At 28.4% G+C, this 20,849-nt stretch overlaps 1 protein-coding gene across 1 annotated transcript in view; it reads right to left on the bottom strand.

Moving 5' to 3' along the window:
• Positions 1-6,443, bottom strand: part of LOC105258735 (angiotensin-converting enzyme) — a 49,541-nt gene extending 43,098 nt beyond the window's left edge. The window contains exons 1-3 of the mRNA XM_011270205.3: positions 6,196-6,443; positions 2,221-2,448; positions 109-267 (exon numbers count right to left, since the gene is read on the bottom strand). Coding sequence (XP_011268507.1) covers positions 109-267; positions 2,221-2,448; positions 6,196-6,252 — 444 coding nt within the window. The 5' untranslated portion in view covers positions 6,253-6,443. The remainder of the gene's footprint in view (positions 1-108; positions 268-2,220; positions 2,449-6,195) is intronic.
• Positions 6,444-20,849: the final 14,406 nt, after the last annotated feature.

Below are 20,849 nucleotides of genomic sequence, written 5' to 3'. Positions count from 1 at the left end.
CTGTAAACAAATAATTGTTTACAATACAAAAATGTTTGCAATACATAAGGTGTGTGTTTATTATTAAGTAAGCAATATTTCAGCTATTTGAATACAATTAACATTTACCCTGTCTAATTGATCAGGTGGTAGTGCCGAAGGACCGACGACGAATAAATAACGAAGCCGTCGTCTAATTATAGGATCCTGAATAGAATTTATGTCAATTCTGGAAATCAAAAGCCAAGCTTGATATTGGAAATCCGCATATAACCTTTGTGCATCCAGCTGAAAATGTAATATAAAATTAATATGCATTAGAAGTAATTCTTATGTAAGAATAAAAATTTTTCAATATAATGTTTATATAAAAAGAAACATATGTAAATAAATTATATTAATTATTTTTAAATGATAAAAATAAAAATTATGTATTGTTACTAAATTTCTCATATAATTTTCTCACATAATTTCTCATATAGTTATAAAGTAACAGACAATTTAGAAAAAGTAGTCATTGTATAATTGTTGCAATAATTACATGACATAAGCAAATCTGTCAATAACTAATAAAGAAACGCGATTGCAATAAAGCGCAAAACTTTGTGAAGTGCAAGTGAACAACGGTTTTACCGTTAGAGATAAGACCGGCATAGATAAAATATATCTATTTGTGCCTTTTCGTAACAGTAACCTGTTTTCAGAAAAATGTGACTAAGAAAGTGAAATTGCATTTGAGTCTTTCTATATTTAAACGCAATTATAGTGCAAATATTATATATATATATCAAGATTTTGATTATTAATGATTATCTTAAGAGTTAAATATGTACTTATGTACATTTATTATAAGAAATCGAAAGATAATGGCTACATATATGTAAATGCAAAATCCAATTATACAATATTTTTAAATAGTACGTTAACATGCATTTATAAGAAAAACTTACGCAAAAAATATTATGCAACATGCGCGATAAAATATTCTTATTGCCATTAAAATAATTCATGTTTATATGCACATGTGTGTGCGTGTGTGTATGTGTATACAATGTATTATATGTATATATATATATATATATATATATATATGTATATGTATAAACTTATAAAAAATAAATACTTAACGCGGTTTATATAATTGCGCAAAATTTAATCAGTTAAAAGATAACTTCAGTGATTGATACTTCCCATGCGATAATGAGCAAGACGATGATTCGTGCATGGAAATTTTCAGTCACGGAAAAGGAAAACAACATCTTGATTATGTTAATGTCACGCGACGCAAGCTTGGTGGAGTTTCGCATTGAAAAGTACAAAATTCCCGTTCCCCAGCGATACGAGACGGGTAATTGCAAAATCGCCTGAGAAGATTTCCCGCGGAGGCGTTCGGCCTTTTGCGGACAATACAAACGGTCTTGTGTCAGGGAAAATTGTGATCGCGATGTGCCTACAAAATAGCATCAGTGCTTCGTCAACCGATGGACAAGTCGATGTATGCAAGCATCACGAAGAATCACACAGGAGGAGGTCGAGGTCTCATTGGAGATGTTTCATAGGATGGATGGGAAACTTATACGATTGTACGTGACTCATTTTCCATGATTATCATTGTATTTCGTTTTGGTGTTGAAAGTTTAACACCTTTCTAAACTTTTACCTATGTAATTGCATATTTTACGATAATAATTTCAATCTAATGTATCTTTTATTTCAACAATGAATATTAGAATACAAGATTTTTTTATTTTCATACTTAAAAGGCACATTTGTTTTCTAAACTTTAACTTCTAATTGTAAATATGGGTCATTGCTCTTTTAAAACAAGAAAAATATATTTTCTTGGAGATTTATTAAAATATTATTTTTAAATTTTATTTATTTGGTTAATATAAAATATAATTTTTCTTAATAATTTTGTTGAATCACCGACGGATTTATATTACATTGTAAGATAGCCTAAATTACAAATACAGGCTATAGATACATGCGGGTTCCACCGCCGAAAAGAGAGTTTCGAAATTTGTTAGCCTGATTAATGAAAGAGTTAAGTATCAGAAACTACGCGGTATGATAAAGTGATTAGTCATTTAAAGAAAGTAATATTATTTATATTACTTAAAAAATAAATTCCTTACTTAAGGAATAGTAAATAAATGATAAGAAATAATAAAGAAGACATAATCAATAAAAAAGTAATACTTCTTAAAATAGATTTAACTGTCTTAGAATTAGTCTTACCGCTTGCAGCTGTGTATATTCATTGGCATTGGTTTCGTACGCCCACTGAGCTATTACGTTGGCACTGCATCTCTCTGCACCGAGGAAATCTAATCTAGCTAAGATATTTCGGTAATCTACTTCATTGGAAGGAAGTTGACGGCCAATATTGTCGTCCCTGTATGGTGGCAAGTCCAATTGACCGAAAATTGCCGGCAGCAAACAAAGTACGAACGCTGTCCATCTTATCTATATCAGATTATATATATTTTTGTATTAATTATAAATTCTAAACAAAAGCCAACAAAGTTATATAAATAGCAAATTGTGATCCAATTAATTTTAAATTAATAAAGGAGTAATTAGATTAAATTAAATAATCTTACACACACACACACACACACACACACACACACTGTTCTACTGTTGAATTGTATATAAAATATTTTTTTAAAAAATTACATTTATTTTAATTGAATTTTTTACAAACTTTATATCTAATTTTACATTAATAAATATTTTACTTATTATTTTATTTCTGTGTCTTATGTGTCAATCTCGATTTAATTTTTAATTATTTGAGCCAAATTTCAAAAATTATTAAATTTTATTTCTATGTATATCATTATTGATTATATTATTATTTATAGTATTATTAAGTCTAGCATACAATCTTTCTCTCTAATATTCTTACAATCAAGATTTAAATAAAGATTACCAATGCAAATAACATATTTAAAAAATGATCGATATTAACATTGACTCATAAACGTAAAGTCACTTGAAGTTCTTAAGCTATCGCTAGGGTCAACTACCCTTAAGTCGTTAATATCATTGGGCCAACTATCTTATTTCTAGAATCGATAAAATTGATATTTCTAAGGTTGCAAATAGAGTATAATTACGTGAATTTCACTTATGTCCATCGTCTTTTGCTTGTTTACTCGAAATTATTAAGTTAGTCATATAAGTGTAATAAATTTTGTATTTAATTTTCATTCCAGTGCTTGTTAATATATATAGAATATATATGTTGTTAATATATATAGAAAAAGAATTCTCCATAATAAGTTTTCTTAAACTTTTATGTGAGAAGTTTCATAATGATGTCATGAGTTTTCATTTTTATGTTTTATTCTTTACAATTATGGTATTTCTATCACTCAAAAAAATGATTTTGCAACTATAGCAAAAATTTTTTAGGTGCGAAAAATTAACTGAGGCAGATAAACGATTAGCAAATATTGTAATATCGTATATATTTTGCACGTAATCAATCTAAATGACAGAGACAGAATTTATATCTGAACTGTTTGTGAAATTTAGAAAGAAAGTTTTTCTGTGGCGCCTATCCATGTTAAGATCAATCATACTTGTTGTAAAGTTTGGCTGTGGTACACAGAAAAGACTAGCAGCGAGAGACAAATGAATATATAATCCTGATACTTAATATAATTTGTACAACGCATCTAATCTATCATTTTTAATCGCGCATCACGCATTCAACGATCATGCGCAAGTTCGTCGATTCAGTAGATTAAACGCTATACGCAGTAACAGCGTTACGTGTTGACGACGCAATTCTGTAAAATTGTGATGAAATTGTGTTTATTGTGAAGTATTATTCTGAAAAATTTTCGTATTATAATTATGGCAGATAATAATGACTGTGAATAATTATTGTAATGACGATTGAAGACATATTACCTGGACCTGGAATCTCGAGCAATAGGGATCGGCGTAGTTATTGTAAAGTTTTTGTAACTAGTCACATTATGAATAAACTTTCTTTTTAATGAGATGGTACTACTCAATATTATAATTTTTTATCTAATTAATTACATAGCTTTTTTAGCGTATCTATGCAATTTAAAAGAGAGACAGTTTCGGTCAACGCCTCCTTTTTTTATTGAATTGTATTCGCTTAGCGTTGCATATATATATATATATATATATATATATATATATATATGCATATACGCTAAAACGCTTTGTTATTAATTTAGCTATAAAAATAAATTAGCTGTGATATCTATAATATATTGACATATTATCTCGATGCTGCAGTTATAATCAGCAGCTATATTTTTTACAAAAATTGTTCTATTTGCAGTATTGAAACTCATATTTATCCAATGCGATGATTAATATCTAGCAATAGGATTTAAATTTTCTAGCAGACATTGCTAGAATGTTGCTGCTATAAATTCTATCTGTGACAAACGATATTCTATCAGATACAAAAAATAGCGATAAATTTTGGTTGTGACATCTAGAAATCTACCTACATTTGCAAAACATTTTTTTGAGTGATAATTATAATGTATAAATAAAGTTTGAATAATTTTAAGACAGTCGAATGTATATTATTAGTATCAGAAGAATCAAATAAAAATCTTATCAATTGTTTCGAAAGTCATTTTATCAATTGTGTCAAAAATTCAAATCGTCAAAATCATTATAAGAATTGCAATATAATGACTTAGTATTGAATTCAGCTTTCTGTTGCAATATAATAATTATAATTATAAACGATTTGCAAAATGATGAACCTTGCGTCATGGATTAGCGTGTCAAAAACTACCACGAAAATTATTATGGAACATGTCTTACAAATTAATATAGGAACCTCATTGTTTTCATCCGCCATGACATTATGAGGAAAGCATTTACGCGCAATTCATTTGTTGGTCTCACGGTCACGTGTTACGTCTTCGCGTTACGTACTTCCTTCCAGTATGAAAGGTACCTGCTTAGCCACAGTAGTAGGTCATTTGCGATTGATCGAGATGCAATGACCTTGATTCCATTTTCTCATTGAAGAATATATATTTCATATTCTTATTTTTTAACTTGCAATTAATTATATAATATTTAAGATTTTGTGTTCTTTTGACAAAAAAAATTCTCATTGTTTCTCAGCTAAAATACACATTTTAATATTAATTATATACAAATATTTAATTATTTGTATAATAAATGAATGATATATATAATATTTTGATTATTATTAACGTTCATAAAAGTTTAAAGTTCATATATAATATAAATAATTCCAGAATATATTTATATAAAAATTAAAATAAGTTTTTAATACTGTGTATTTATAGATTTCAATATACTCGTGCATTAGAATCTAATAGATAATTTAAGAATCGAAGCATTTGTGTGAACAATATTGTATCTATTTTATAAATATTTTATGCAAAATTGATTTAATTTTGCAAATATAGTGATCCTCTTGATACAAGAGAATATATCACACTATGTCAAATATAAAATTAATTCAAATATAAAATAACCAACGTAAATTAATTATTCTTAATTAACTACTACTAAAATCAAAGCTTATTTAAAATTTCTTAAATAATATTAACAATCATTATCTCACTTTTAATTAATTATAAATTTTAAAATCTTTCTTTTTTTATAAATTTCGGGAAAATAAGAAAATATGTATGTATCTGCATCAATTAAATATTAATTATAAATAGATGCTATGTGCAAAATAGAAATTTGTTTGATACGTACTGTATAAATAATTATAGATTAAATTGCATGTTTATACCATAATTATTATATGATATAATTAGTATCTGATTATTCTTATAATACATTCTCAATTTTACTATGTGAAAAGTTGACACAGTTTTTAACATTAGATTCGTTTATCTTCTTGCTATTAAGTGTGTTAATTTACTTAATCACACGTTCATTTCGTAAATTAGATTAGACATCCACTATATTTCTTTCAACATTAGAAGGAGCACACTTATTATTTTGATGCAGCATCTTTGTATCATTTACATTTCTAATTTTTTATCAGAGTCTTCTTGATGATTTATTATTAATTATAATTGTGCAATTTTCAAAATAAATTTAAAGTTATTTATTTTATAAATCTGTCATTAGAATAAGATGGATAGCAATTGCTGAACCTCTTTTAGCGTTAAAATCTGTATCGCTAGGAAAATAGGCACATTGATGAAGACTTACGAAGCTTACGCTAACGCAGTTTAACAGCTTCCCCGTCTCACTAAAAGTAAACTCCATGTGTTTTGAAAATAGAATTGATTTTGATTCTCGATAATGATCATTTACAACTGCCGATCGATTGCACGCAACGACGTCGCCGTCGTCGTCGTCGTAAAATTTTGTTCCACCGATCGAGCACGACTAACACGAGTGATGATTTCGTTCTGCCGACACTAAAAGCCTCGTGGCCGACGTCAAGTGTACATTTATCCCTACGAAGCTGTTCGAACGCGTCCACGGGGAGGTCAACTGTAGCGAAAGAAGTGGGGAATTCGCATATACCTTATTCATGTCGTTAGTTTGTCGGTGTCGCTGCTGCTCAAACGGATAGTCGTGGGAGTAAGTGGAAGTAACCGAGGACGAAGAGGAAGACGAAGAGTTCTATGACATCGGACGTGCGAAAAGAACAAGAAGGAAGAAAGAAGCGAAGCGTTTGGATAAGCAATAAGGCAGACACACCTGCAGATACAGGAGAAGATACAGATTAATTGTAAAACTAAAAAAAGTGTTTAAAAATGGAATAACGAATTTGTCTTAGATTTCTAAAATTTTTTTCGGCATATTTCACGAGAGTAAAAATTAGCACGATTTTATTTCTCCCAAAATGTGTGTATCTACCAAAAAAAAGGAAATAAAAAAGAAGCGCAGCTAACAGCAAGAGAGAGAGAAAGAATGGAATGATAGGGGTCGAGAGGCCAACCTGGCTGCCGATTGCGACAACCTAAGACTCTCACGTTGACAAGAATGAGTCGTCGACGCTTCTCAATGAGACTCATTGTTTATCGGAGTGCATGTCCGCCCGACGCAATTTTGCAAAACGTATTTAAGATTGGTTTTCACGTAGTCTTTAATAGAAAATTGTATCAGACAGCGGTCAGAACTTATTCAGAATAAGAATAATGAATTTGTTTTCTTGACAATGACTTGATAAAATTTAAATATGAAATAGATATCGAGAATTTTTTTTCTTGATAGATGTATTTATAATGATTGAGTGGAAATTTTGCAGCAATTTATTCTTGAAGACTTGCATTAAAAAAATTTAAATTGCACCGATAAATAAAAAGATTATCAATGCATTATAAATAACGCACTTTAAATAACGGAAATAATGAATTTTTAATCTTGTATTAAAATGATAAAAATTAGAAATCTTTATTAAATTTATCAAATTTGATAAGCCAAATAATAATTTAATCTGTTTAAAATATTATTAAAAGTAATTGTATGTGTATTAATATCCTGCATATATAATACAGCGATTTTTAATTATAAAATCCTGAAATTCATTAGATTATGTCATTTTAATATTAAACTAAGCGCTCGAAATCAATAATTAATAATGAATTAATTATGAATCAATAATGACAAGCAAAATATAAATAAGATTGCAGAAATTGCTAGTGTAATACTTCCTGTGCATCATTCATAGATGAATCGAAAAGGCGTGTTTATATGAAACATCGATGATCAGGTTCCGCGAAGCATTGACTTAAACTAAAACTGACTCTTGCAATTTCTAGCATTATGAGATGACTCATAGCTTACGAGTCTATCCGCGTAATTATGCTTAATCTCATCAAGATTACGACGATATACGTGCCGTTTCCTGATTCCAATCGACCTCCTGAGAACTATGGCACCATTGTTAAAACTCGAGATAAAACCTACAATATGGAAAGAGATCGGTGAATTGCTAGATTGGATTCATGCATTTGTTGCAACAATTGGATATTTTAATCGCATCTATCGTGTTCATCGACAAGGAATTTATCTCAACGCCAGAAAATATCGTCATTCCGGATGTTGTGCATCAAAAATTATCTGTAAATTATTTATAATATATGCGGACCGATTCATCAAACATATATGCGTAATGTAGCGTATAAACGCAGATATAAATCGGTTCACATATGTATTATACAAATGTTTCTCGTGCGTTCGCGCTGTGGCTGATCTTGAACTACATGTTCCACTTCGCTTTCATAATTGGCGCTCTCTTTAACAGTCTGATAGCGACTACATGTTATCTAAGAATTGTGATTAACATGACAACGGCTTGTAATAATAAAAAGCATAAACAACCACACCCAATAAACTGAGAAAGGATAGTCTCACGATGATCTGGAATGTATATAACTGCAAATAGTCTAGGCCACTTTACCAGACCTTGAATCGTTATGGCGAAGTTCTTATGTATCTGCATATTCCATATAGCGCCGCTATATAACTAGCTCATATGTATCCGTTTACGTAATACGTTTACATGTTTATTGTGAATATTATATAATATAGAAAATGTGATTCATATAATTTGTTCTTAGATTTTGAGTTTTATGCATCAAACGTGTCTTTTATTTCACGTTAAAATGGAGAAAATATAGGTATAATACTCTCCAACATTGATTATTATTACACTTTATTATTATTTATATTGTATTAATTATAATTATAGTTTTAATTTTTTTTGAAAATATATAGAGATAATAATTTTTAGTTCATTTTTATCAATAAATAATTTGGAATTCCTTCTTAACTAATTTTGTTTTATAATTTTTTTACTTACAATTTTATTTTAAAATAATTTAAGTTTTAAATAAAATAGAATATTTATTATATAATAAATATAATGAAATTTCAAGTTTTATTAATTCTTTTGTTTTAATATTAAGCTTTTTTAAATATTTTTTAAGTATGAATAATAATGATACCTTTTTATACACCAGAATCTGGGATATAAAGGTAAATTCTACCCCGTAAAATTAAGTCAATGCATACGCCCTGGAATTACATCTTCAATGCCATTCATATTATTGTTAAATTTGCGCAGGTATCTCACTTAAAAGCATACGCTAGTTCTGTGCGTGCTGAGACTTCGCTAATGCTAATCTTATTGGCAGATAATGCGAGCATCGGTCTCACGTACTGACCACAATTCTAGGTTCAAGTACGAATATAACGTTTACTATATATTTATATCGTACAATTATGTATTTCTCGAGGTTTTTTTTGTCACTTTTGATCGAATCTTAATCGACATTGTTGTAAAAGCGTAAAATAATAGACAGATAAAAGAAGAAAGATAACGTTACACCAATATTTGAGCAATTCGTCGAACTATAATGCTAATTTAAGTGGCACAGACTACAAGAAATTGACGGAAATGCATTGAATGCGTTTTCCGGTACTTTCGATCATTGTTATTCATATATACAGTTATAGACAATTCTCCAATTTCCTTTCCTCAAACTCAGGTAAGTGTTTAAGACTTTGGTATCGATCCTAATAAATACCATCTTTTCTATTTCATTGACGTCAGTTAGTTTTTCAATTGTTGTATCATTTCTATTTTTAGCGTCATTGAATTTTGTTATATATTTAACTTATATCTTTAAAATTTGAATGAAAATTCAGATATATTAATAATAACAAATATATGCTGACGGTGAGAACTTGCAGAATCATTAAAAATTATGAAAAATTATTTTAAATAATTTATTTATGTCATTCTCTTTAAAAAACATTTTATAATTCTTAAACATTTTATTTCTAAATTAAATTTATATGAAAATTAATGAGCAATAATTTAATTATATTACAATGTAAAGATAAGTATTAAAAAATACGAAGAAAAAAGAAAAAACTCATTCATCGTTTTTTGCGACACATATTTATTTCCTTCTTGAAAAATCTGATTTTTCTCTCTTTAAAATCTTGGAGTTAATAAAATGCATGCATCTCTATAAAACTATAAATTTTTTTATGTGCATGTATATTTATCATGCGATAAAAAAAATGTGATTGTAATACGTGCGAATAATTATTTATCTGTTGAGAGAACGTGGGAAAGAATGTCGAGATGCGTAACCGGTATTACGCAAATTCTGTTAAGAATTATTCTGAATAAAATGCGATAAAGCACGGATGGAAGATTATTCAAGCAGCCGACAAAATTCTTCATCGATTTGCAGGAAAATCTGAGTGCTTCGTTGAATATTTTCCTTCAACAAAAAACGGAAAAAAATAATGCTATAACAAGTAAGTCATGCAGAGAAATACATTACAATTTCCGCGGTAAAATTGATTTCATGAACTCAATCGCGAATAACAATAAGAAACTGGCCTGATTGCCGGTCGATCTTCAAGGTAATTTCGCTGACTATGACCGAGAAATAAATAAAGCGGAAATGTAATATAGCTAACGTATTATATAATTATTGTTTTATATTAAATGGGTTATATTTTACATTAAATAAATCGTTTTTAGCTACGCTAAAATTAAGTATGCTAGTCTTGTATTGCATGAACTATCTGCCGACAAAGCACTCTTGCGAAGTACAATCGAGTAAATAAAACTATAAAATGTGTTTTATACATGCTATTTCTAACTCGTCGTACTTAAAATATAAATGAAGATGAGTATGATATTTCTTTGTGAATACTAGTTATGATAGATTCTGAATTTTTCGGTTAGGTTGCAATTTCGCAAATAAGATAAAAATAATTTATAATACAAGATTTATTGCCGAAGCATGTAGCGTCAAATATAAATAAAGAATATGCTTTCTTTAATATTATAATTATTGAAAAAAAATATTATTTATAATTAATAGAAATACTCTCTCTCAAACATTCGCAAAAGACATAACAATATTGACATAATATTAATGACATATTAATGACACAATATTAATGATTGTCTTTTCTTATGTTAGATGTGTTTTTCTAATTTGTCGTAATTTTATTTGTACAAAATTTTTCATGTACCACTGTTTAAGTCGTGCGCTTAAGATAATTTCATCGCTTTATTACGTAGTCATTAACGAGAAGATTGTTGCTTGTCGCCCGGTACTCACGACCCTGCGTACTCTCTGAATCACATCGATTGAGTAAGAGTCAACCTTCCTTTTTCCATATACACGTACTGCGATATGTATGTCGTGTGACTTGATGCGACACACGCGGGACCACAAAGAAGGATAAAAAAAACTTTATTTAACGAGAGATACACACGACAGTTATGCAACATCAAAGGATCGTTAAAATTTGCATAGCGCACAATTTGTAGTTTTTTATTGTGCTTCCTTCATGAATTTTATAATGCAGAATCTTTCAGAAATTCATTATAAATTCATTTGACGTTCGTTTTAACCGTTGCAATTGTGAAATTGAATTCATTAATTCAAATCGTATGTGCATGCATTTGTAATACACAATACTGTCTCTGGCATAAATCTTGAGTACACATATTTATCTTTGCATCCTAATAATAAGCTTATCAATCTCTATTGCATTATATATTCCAAGAGAGTATATGTATTCTCTTAACGTGTCGTAGATAGAATGTCCAGAAGATTTTTTGTTTTCATACAAAAAATCCTTATCACATCAACATTAATTAACTTTTTTATAAAGGCTTAATAAAGTTTGACAGTTTTATCCTAGGACATATAGGATAATATCTGAAAGTTTGAATTTTTTCTCAAATCAATGATAATTATAATTAAAACTAAAAATCCCACTAGGTTATCTTGATAAGGAAGAGAGATATCATAAAGACTATTCATATAAAAATTTTATAAAAAATTTATTAAATAATTAAAGAATATAAATATAAACTATTTAAAAAATATAGTTTGATAACTTTTTGGTAAAATAAATAATTACAACTATTAGATAAAACACATTGTAATAGACGATTTTATAGTGATCAAGGCGCGATATTCATATACGTATATGCCTCATATTTGTATTCTTGTGATATGCCCGTTGGTCAAATTACTGTTAATTTGAGACGGAGAAGATTAATTCTAGACATCAAGCGTAATAGATAAAGTTTAATATTTCGTAGAATAAGTAATATTTCTCGACTACTTCGAAAAACCGATTAAAATATACATACATTAAAAGTATATATAAAAATTCTTTTTGAAGTTACTGTATTATTATCTTCCTGCCTTACAAAAATAAAATTTGCAGCAATATTAACAATATAATCTTTAGAAACTTATTAATTATAGGAGATTAGAAACTTATTAATTACAGAAAACTTATTAATTATAATAAATCTTATTAATTATAATAGAAATTAATATTAAAATATGTACAAAGAGTATGTGTAAACGCAACATTTTCGCATGACATTGACCAAGTTGCCACTTTCTTTCTTTAAAATATGTTTAGTCTTTTAAAATGGCATCGTGAGATTATAAAATGCCTTTCTAAACAAAGCAATTAATTTTATCTCTTTGAAAGATAGCAAAATATTCAATGAATGCAGTTTCAAGACCCATATGTACACGAATTATATTATTTTAATACGTTATTATCTTAAGTGAAATCGAAAATTAATTATTCCCGTTCAATTATGTAAATTAGTAAAAATGTGCCATCACTAAATATGCTATCACTAAATGATGTTTTCTTAAACATCAATTCAAATTCAAGTTTATTGTATCGATTTTACATTTTAAATTTTTAAAATAATTGTATTTGTAATAAAAAAAATAAATTTCATATTTCTCTAAAAAATGTTTCTCGATAATTTCTCATAAAAAAGAAAATGTCATATAAAAATTCTATTTCTTAGTATGTATTAAATTCTGTGTAAATATTTATCATCATTATAAGAAATAATATTTTTCTTATACTGTTTAAATCTTGAAATATTCTTTATTTAACAAATATGATTGCAAAAATTTATACCTCAGAGAAGTCGACCTTAATGATTTTCGAGCGTATCATCAATACAAAACATCGGAAATGATAGTGATGATTAGTAGGACAAAGTTGCTGCGATTCCGAATAATAAAAACTGTCGTGATTTGAATGAGTCATTAAAAACCATTACGTTATAATAATTATGCGTTGTACGATAATTTCAGATGAATGAGGAATCATTTCCTTGTGATGAATGACACAGTAAAAAATTATTTTTATTTAATACTTTGTCATCTTTAAATATATTTTACGTACATTTATCCAGCAAATAATTAAATACATTTAAAAATATATATATTCTATAATTGTTTATTAGTTAACAATTTTTCTACACTTTATATATTTATATTTTTAATTATATTTATATCAATAATTCCACATTTTAATATTTATTGAAGTTTCTCATAAAATGTAATTTAATAAAACTTATTTTTGCATTAAACTTTAGAATATGTTACTAAATTTTTTTAAATTATTTATATAAAATTATTTATATGATATGAACATATTATTATAAAAGAGTATAAATATATGAAGAAAAATTTCTTAATTTAAAAGAAAACCAATACTTTACAGCGAGTTATTTGCTAATTAGCTTAATAGATAATCAACTTGAATGATTAAATTGTATTAATCTGTTTTATTGAACTAAAACGTATAAAGTGAATTTGAAAGTAATGCCATCGACAAGTAAACTTGAGAAACTAGTATGAAATGAGAAAGAAAAGAGCAGTCTTTATTTTATCGTATGCTGGTAATGAATAACCATGAAATGATATTAACAAGCAAAGAACATATGCCTGTAAAAAACAATATTTTTATTATATAAATTATATATAATATTTATTTTATTAAATCCATATAGAATGAAAAAATTTTGTAAAATGTTATAAAATTATTAGATGGAAATTTGTTTTATTGGGTGTAGATTATTTTAGAGAAGTAAATATAGAAGGTAACAATATTGCAACAACCCAGACTAGAATTCTGCCTTATCTTTGAACATAGAATTATTTATTTTGCAATTTCTTGCGTCTTCTGATAAATTCAATTCCTACAAGGCGTACAAGTTCTGAGAGATTCTTATTTTATTTATATTAAAAAAAATTAATTGTTGCGCGCGCACACCACGCACACACACACACACACACACACACATATCAAATCCAGAATTAATAATATCAAATCCAGAATTAATTATATACAATGTATGCTACATGCCAATGTATTGATGCTGCAATCGTTGAGTCGAATCATTGATTATCTAAAGAAATTTATTGTTACGCAAATTTCAACGAATCACGCTTGATACTTTCCATTTACTCAATCGAATAATTTCAATCGAAATACGTGCATATGACATATGAAAGAACGAAATCTCAATCATTTTAACTCGCATTTGAATAATATCTGAATTTTGCTTTTGCATTGCGCAATAAAAGAAAATTATGTTATAGTATTTTTAGGAAATATTTTTTTAGTTCTAATAAAAGTACGTATTATATAATAAGAATAATTAATAATATAAATATTAAGTTACTTTTTAAATTATTAAAATTTTTTATTGAAATAACGATAATATTTGTTTAATTATGTAATGGTATTAATAATTAATTTTTTCAAATAAATTCTAATTTTGTTTGATTTATTTGATTTGTTATATGATTTGTAATTTGTATGCTTGTGTGTGTGCATGTAACTGTCGCAATCATAGCAAATATGTAAATTATATTAATGCGCTATGTATGCGTTTTACGCGCACGCGTGCACACGCACACACGCACACACACACGCACACACACACACACATATTCATATATTCATATATTTCAGCTATTTTATTAATAGGAAATAATATTTTATAAATAAGAAACTTTTCTCATAAATAATTTTTATTTACAAAAGGAACATTTATTTATTAGGAACAGCATTTTTATATGATCGGATTTATTAACAATAAATAAAATAATATAACAAAATAAAATTTATTAGAGATAAAAAAATGAATATTGCCGTGAGAAAAGATCTTAAAATTGTTTTATACATTTTGTTTAACATTTTATTGAAACGGTGAAAGCAACATGCCGCGAGCAAATTTCCGCTACTATGCCTTCCGTCAAAGAAAGCAACACGCTACAAAGAGACCGCTGTGCGTTTAAAATTAAAGAAATTGATAAAATACGCAATCTGCTCCATATCTTTACAATATATTGTTACAAACTCAAGAAGAATTTATTTCAATGATTTTGTTCTTCAAAAGCAATACAGAATCAATCTTGCATCAAATAAAATTATTCACATTATTAACTCTTTCTTCATTTTACTTCTCAAATTACACCTTTTCTCAGACCAATTGATGTAAAATAAAAATGTATACATAATAATAATATATATAATATAATATACATATATCGAGATAACCAATATATCATGAAAAAGGAATATGAATTCGTTATTTTCAAATAATCGACTTTATATGCTTTCTTTGAAAGTTAATTATGTATACATGTGATGAAATAAATGGCAAAAATACAGATTGTTATTATATAGTTGCAAATCATTCCAATTAGATCTGTAAACATTTTGCAATCAGAAAGACGTATGAATATGATGTTGTTGCAAGTTATTAGGTGTATTTTCTTGAAAAAATTTATCGCGATTTATTAACCGAAAATTGTGCAAGTTATTAGGTGTATTTTCTTGAAAAAATTTATTGCGATTTATTAACCGAAAATTGTCTAATAATACTCATTTGTGGACGCTTCATATAAACAGAAAACAAGAGCGTGGGCTTTACAACATTGTCCGAGAATTGGGTTAATTTTAACGACCTACTCTGTGTAGACCGTAGACATTGTTACGACACCGTTCCTCGTTTACGTGTTTCTTGTTGCATGTATCATTCAACTCAATTTCAGATCTTTCGGTCATAGCAATTTTCTATAACAATCGAATATGTTTCGAAAGATTATATAAGAACGAACAAGATGGAGGAAATGCTGGATTTGTGATCTATGTTGAGCCATTATTAATTCTCCTATATATATCCAGAATAATAATAATATTTTATAGTATAGTTTTTGTTCTCCACAAGTTACTTCTTCCAAGACCAATTATTTCCTAGTATTTTTGCTTTTGTTTAATATTTATAAAAAAATCATGTATTATATATGTGATGTACAAACATATATATGTATATATTTATATATAACACTAGAGGCATAAAATCTGCAATATTAATTAAAATAATTCTAAGTATAATTGCACAAGTGTATATTGCATATCAATATATATAATATTTCCTTCTATCCGATCAACAGATTAACATTTGTTTAATCAGCTTATAACTATGATCATTAATTTTAATGTCAAGATATTGATCTGTGACTAGCATAGTCTATGTGTCGTTCTGTCTATAGAATTGTTTTTTAAAGCTTCATGTAATCATATTCACCGGAACTGAAAATGTTTTTCTCGCCATTGTCCCGTGCGAATAGCAAAGTGGAAATTGGATTGGATTTGAGAGCAGAATAACGACCTTGCTCCAAGACCATGGTCTGGTCTGATGCGTAAAATTACAAGCGTTACCATGTCATGGGCAATTATAATTATTTCTGATTTTGACACGTGCTAACTAATATCTAAATTAATAATATTACTCGAACAGTTATATGATAAGTATAACATATAACATATAGCATATAACAATAAATAAATGTGATTATATATAGATTAATAATATACAAAAAATTAAAAATATAATAAAAAAATGTATTCAAAGAGAAAGTATTTCAAGAGCTTTCAATTTAACATAATTAACCCAAGAACATCACTATATTTGAAAGTCTCATTTATATGATCTCAATTATTTCTATTAATAAGACGGCTGAGTAAGTGGATCTCGAGAATAAATGGCATCGAGACGACACTTGGACGATTGAAACCCGACCAACCATAAACTGAATAAACTCATTGCAGTGCTTGATATATCGGAATTGTCGTAAAGTGATTTATAGGAACGTTCACCTATTATCCAGAACTAATGGAAAAAAGAAATTCAAGAAAACTTGCCGTGCACTATCTGATTTTACGATAAAATAAGACTTTACTTCGTGATCATAACGTGGCGAAAAAAAGTTTAACATTTCATAAATATAATACCCTAAGATGTTTTATAAGATGTTATATCTTTCGAATAAAATTATAATTACGACTTTGATTGTATTATATTTTTATCGTATATATAAGATAACTACTCGCGTATATAAATCATTGAATGTAAAGAATCATCTGATCTTGCTCGTCCTAAAATTGAATATTTGAGAAATTAATTATTTTAAACTAATTTTTCATAATTATTCGCTGTTTCGATACATCCACTATGACATTGGGGGTTTGGCAAGCAAACTTTCATAAACGACCTTACATTCTACGTGCATACCAAGGATATGATCGTTCTCGCCATATCGCTTTACTTTTAGAAATTGGGCGAAAACCGCGAATAATCTTTTTAAACCGCGTCTTTGCACCACCGGAAGTAAACACTTTTCAAATTTCCGTTAAAAACGAAATTAGCTCATGGACGTTCAATACGCGTGACGCACCTAGTAAATTACTAGTTTATTATTCGTAAGACGGTGCTGTGCGCGCCGAAGGTGGATAATTAGCGGTACGAATGCACTTTTCATGAGGTCGCGTCGTTACCTTCGATAAACAGGCTCGTTAGACTCGCTTTCCGAGCTGGACCTTCTCGGACTGGAGATCCTTAGGGACACTTCTCGTCAACGGGCTTATCTATCATCTCAAAATATTTCGAATAACCTCAATTATCGGATAATTGCTCATTTGTGTTAATTATGCAACGATAATATTTATTATTATGCGCATAACTGTGAGAATTAATTAATGTGACACGTGGAATATCAAGACAGCATAGAAATATTGGACAAAACCTTATTTGCTATCCATGACGATCGGAAAATGAGTCTTCATAGCAAGGATATATTCTTTGATAAGCATATAAAATAGTCATATAGATATATCCTTGATAAAGATTACCGATTAAAATGTCATTATAGTGTCACTTATATAACAATGAAAAAACGAGAAAATTCTCCATCAAATTAAGAATTAATATTACACTTATATATTTATATTTATCTTTAGAATCTAACTGATGTTTTGGTAACAGTTTTAATAAATATATACACAGAGAGAGAGAGAGAGAGTATATCGATATTTTACTTTTTAGTTAGAGTTAACAGAAATTTAATTGATGTTTTCATTATCGAAATAATTTATGTAAAACATTTTAAGGCTGCGACAAATGCAAATATATGCAAAATACTGCGTTGTAACGTAAGAAATAATTCTTATGGTAATTATAAAATATCAATAATTAATTTCTTTTGCAATTATGTTAAACTGTCGATGATATTACTGCTTCCGCGTATTCTATCGTAAAATAGAATCGAGCGTGATCAAGTCGTGACCAACCCACAAATAAGATCGTGTAGATGATGTAGTTGGATTTCTGCATTCGTTTATGTTATATTAGATGCGTCAGATTATTCATGCATTCACGTGATTTAACAAGAAAATTGTCAATAAAAAAATTATTGCTCATTAAATTCTGCATAAATATTACAGTTTATTTTTTTCTTTTTTAATCATCTCTATCAACTGTTCTTTTCAATGACCTTGTTATACTTTTATAAGTGTCATTCTAAAGTTCGCGTAATTGATTATACAATTTTACGACAATGCTTCGTTCACGGGTAATGAGCGTCCTCGATCGATCGATCGAGATTTTCTCTTCGGTCCGACTTAATTCGCTTGGTCAGGAAGCAGAACGATATCGAAACGAATTCGAAAATATATTTAAGGTCAACTCTATAAATGTAATTTAAATTATCTTTTCTATTTCGCGAGAATTTATTTGTTTCTTCTGGAACATTTATTAATTACGATACTATAAGATGGTCTTTCTATGCTTCAGATTTTCTAATAGTTACAATACAACATTAATTACAAACAATGAAACACATTGCTTAATAGTAGTGTTTTATAGCTGCTTTTGCATGTTATATAAAATATCATAAGTAATGTATAAAAATAATAGTAAAGATTCTATATTATAATTAATATAACACATTGAAACTAACGCGAATCAAAACATCGATATCTTGACATTACAAAATTCTATAGTAAAAGATTCTATAGTAATTCTATAGTAAAGAATTCTGTAGTAAAAGAATTAATGGGAATTTATCGATATTTATTTAACTATTTACATTTTTCTCTTACAATATTAGAAATGTTTGCTGCCTCTTGAAAGGACAAGTGAAAAGCACGAGAGAAAGGAAGGAAGCAAGCGGGTAGGAAATGCATGTCGAAAGCGGAATATCCCCCTCGGGCGAGTGGCCTCGTTAATTAAACCGAATTTAGGCAACTGAGGGTCACAGTCAATCGTGCAAGGTTCAACTCGTGACTAGACACGGAGCCCGATCGGAAAGCATTTCTGGTTCGTCTTTCCTTGCACGATGTTGCGGTTAAAAGCACGCTAATTAGCGGGTTAAGGTTAAGCATTCCATTTTTAACGAAGGTCAAGAAACCGTGATTATACGCGTGACGAGAGTTACGCTGATGCTGCGCTGCGAGTACTTTCTCAACGCGAGCAAGATTGCAAGAATTGCTCGAAACGATCGCAACTTGCAACTACGATAAATGGGTCAGATACAGTTAGCGGTTTAGAACAGAGTGGTAATTAAATCGACGCAGGCTATTGACGTTGATAGCTTTAACAAAGCTAATCATAAAGTATCTCGCATATATGTGGTATACGTCGTTTCGTTCAAAACCATAATTATGTATAATATTATAGTATCATGTTCTCTCGTTCATGATTTCGAATGATCTCGACAGACGCAATGATCAGAATCTTTCTACTTCACGTGAAAACTACACGCGTCATCGAGAAAAAAATTAAAATTAAACAACACACTATTTCTTTTTTCAATTTTAACGTAGCATATAAATTAAAATAGCAGAATAATATATTTTTGTGCATTATTCTTATAATATTAATACTATTATTTGGAATGTGTCAAAGATATTTTTTTCCAAGGTAATCGGTTATGTTGGATTACGTAAAGAATAAGGATTAGATAAGTTTTTCCTTTCTAATAACGATTCGCGGATGTACTACTAGTCGATTACCCTATTATGGCAATTATTGTACGCACGAATGACACACATATGTGTGACGGGAATTTTTCCTGCATCGGAAGTCACGGCGTATCCTGCGAGAATAGTATATTACCATGTCTTCATAATCAGTCAATTACATTCAATCGAGCAATTAAATGCAGTACTATAATAATGATTTTAAAATCGCTAAATGTTTAAATATATGCTATAAATGCTAATTATGCGCTTGCGATCATATTCTAGTCCTCTGTTATATAAATCTGGTAAATATAATTTAATCAATTGATTCAAACAGGATTTCTGTATAACTATATATATATATATATATATATATATATATATATATATATTCCTATAAAATTTTATAATCATCTCAAGACTTTTATTATCAAATATGATTCAAAGGATTAATAGCACATGATTAATAGAATGTCATATTTGTAAGCAATTTTAGAATTTTATCGCGTCTTTAATCTATCGTTTTAAAAATTTTGGACGCGCAGAGGGCGTTTAAATATTCGAGATAAGATTTGCATGCTATGCATTATTCTGTAACAGTAGATGACGTCATCATGTTGCATTCACAGAATACAGATCCGGATTCCAAGCCGGGGCACGATGCGATAGACATTGAGATGTAATATTTAGAATGTAATGTTTAGATACGTTAAGTAGCCGCATGCATT

This window comes from Camponotus floridanus, unplaced genomic scaffold (assembly GCF_003227725.1).
Source record: "Camponotus floridanus strain SB8 unplaced genomic scaffold, Cflo_v7.5 scaffold48, whole genome shotgun sequence".
In the NCBI taxonomy this organism is placed as follows: domain Eukaryota; kingdom Metazoa; phylum Arthropoda; class Insecta; order Hymenoptera; family Formicidae; genus Camponotus; species Camponotus floridanus.
This window is presented reverse-complemented; position numbering and strand designations above follow the sequence as displayed.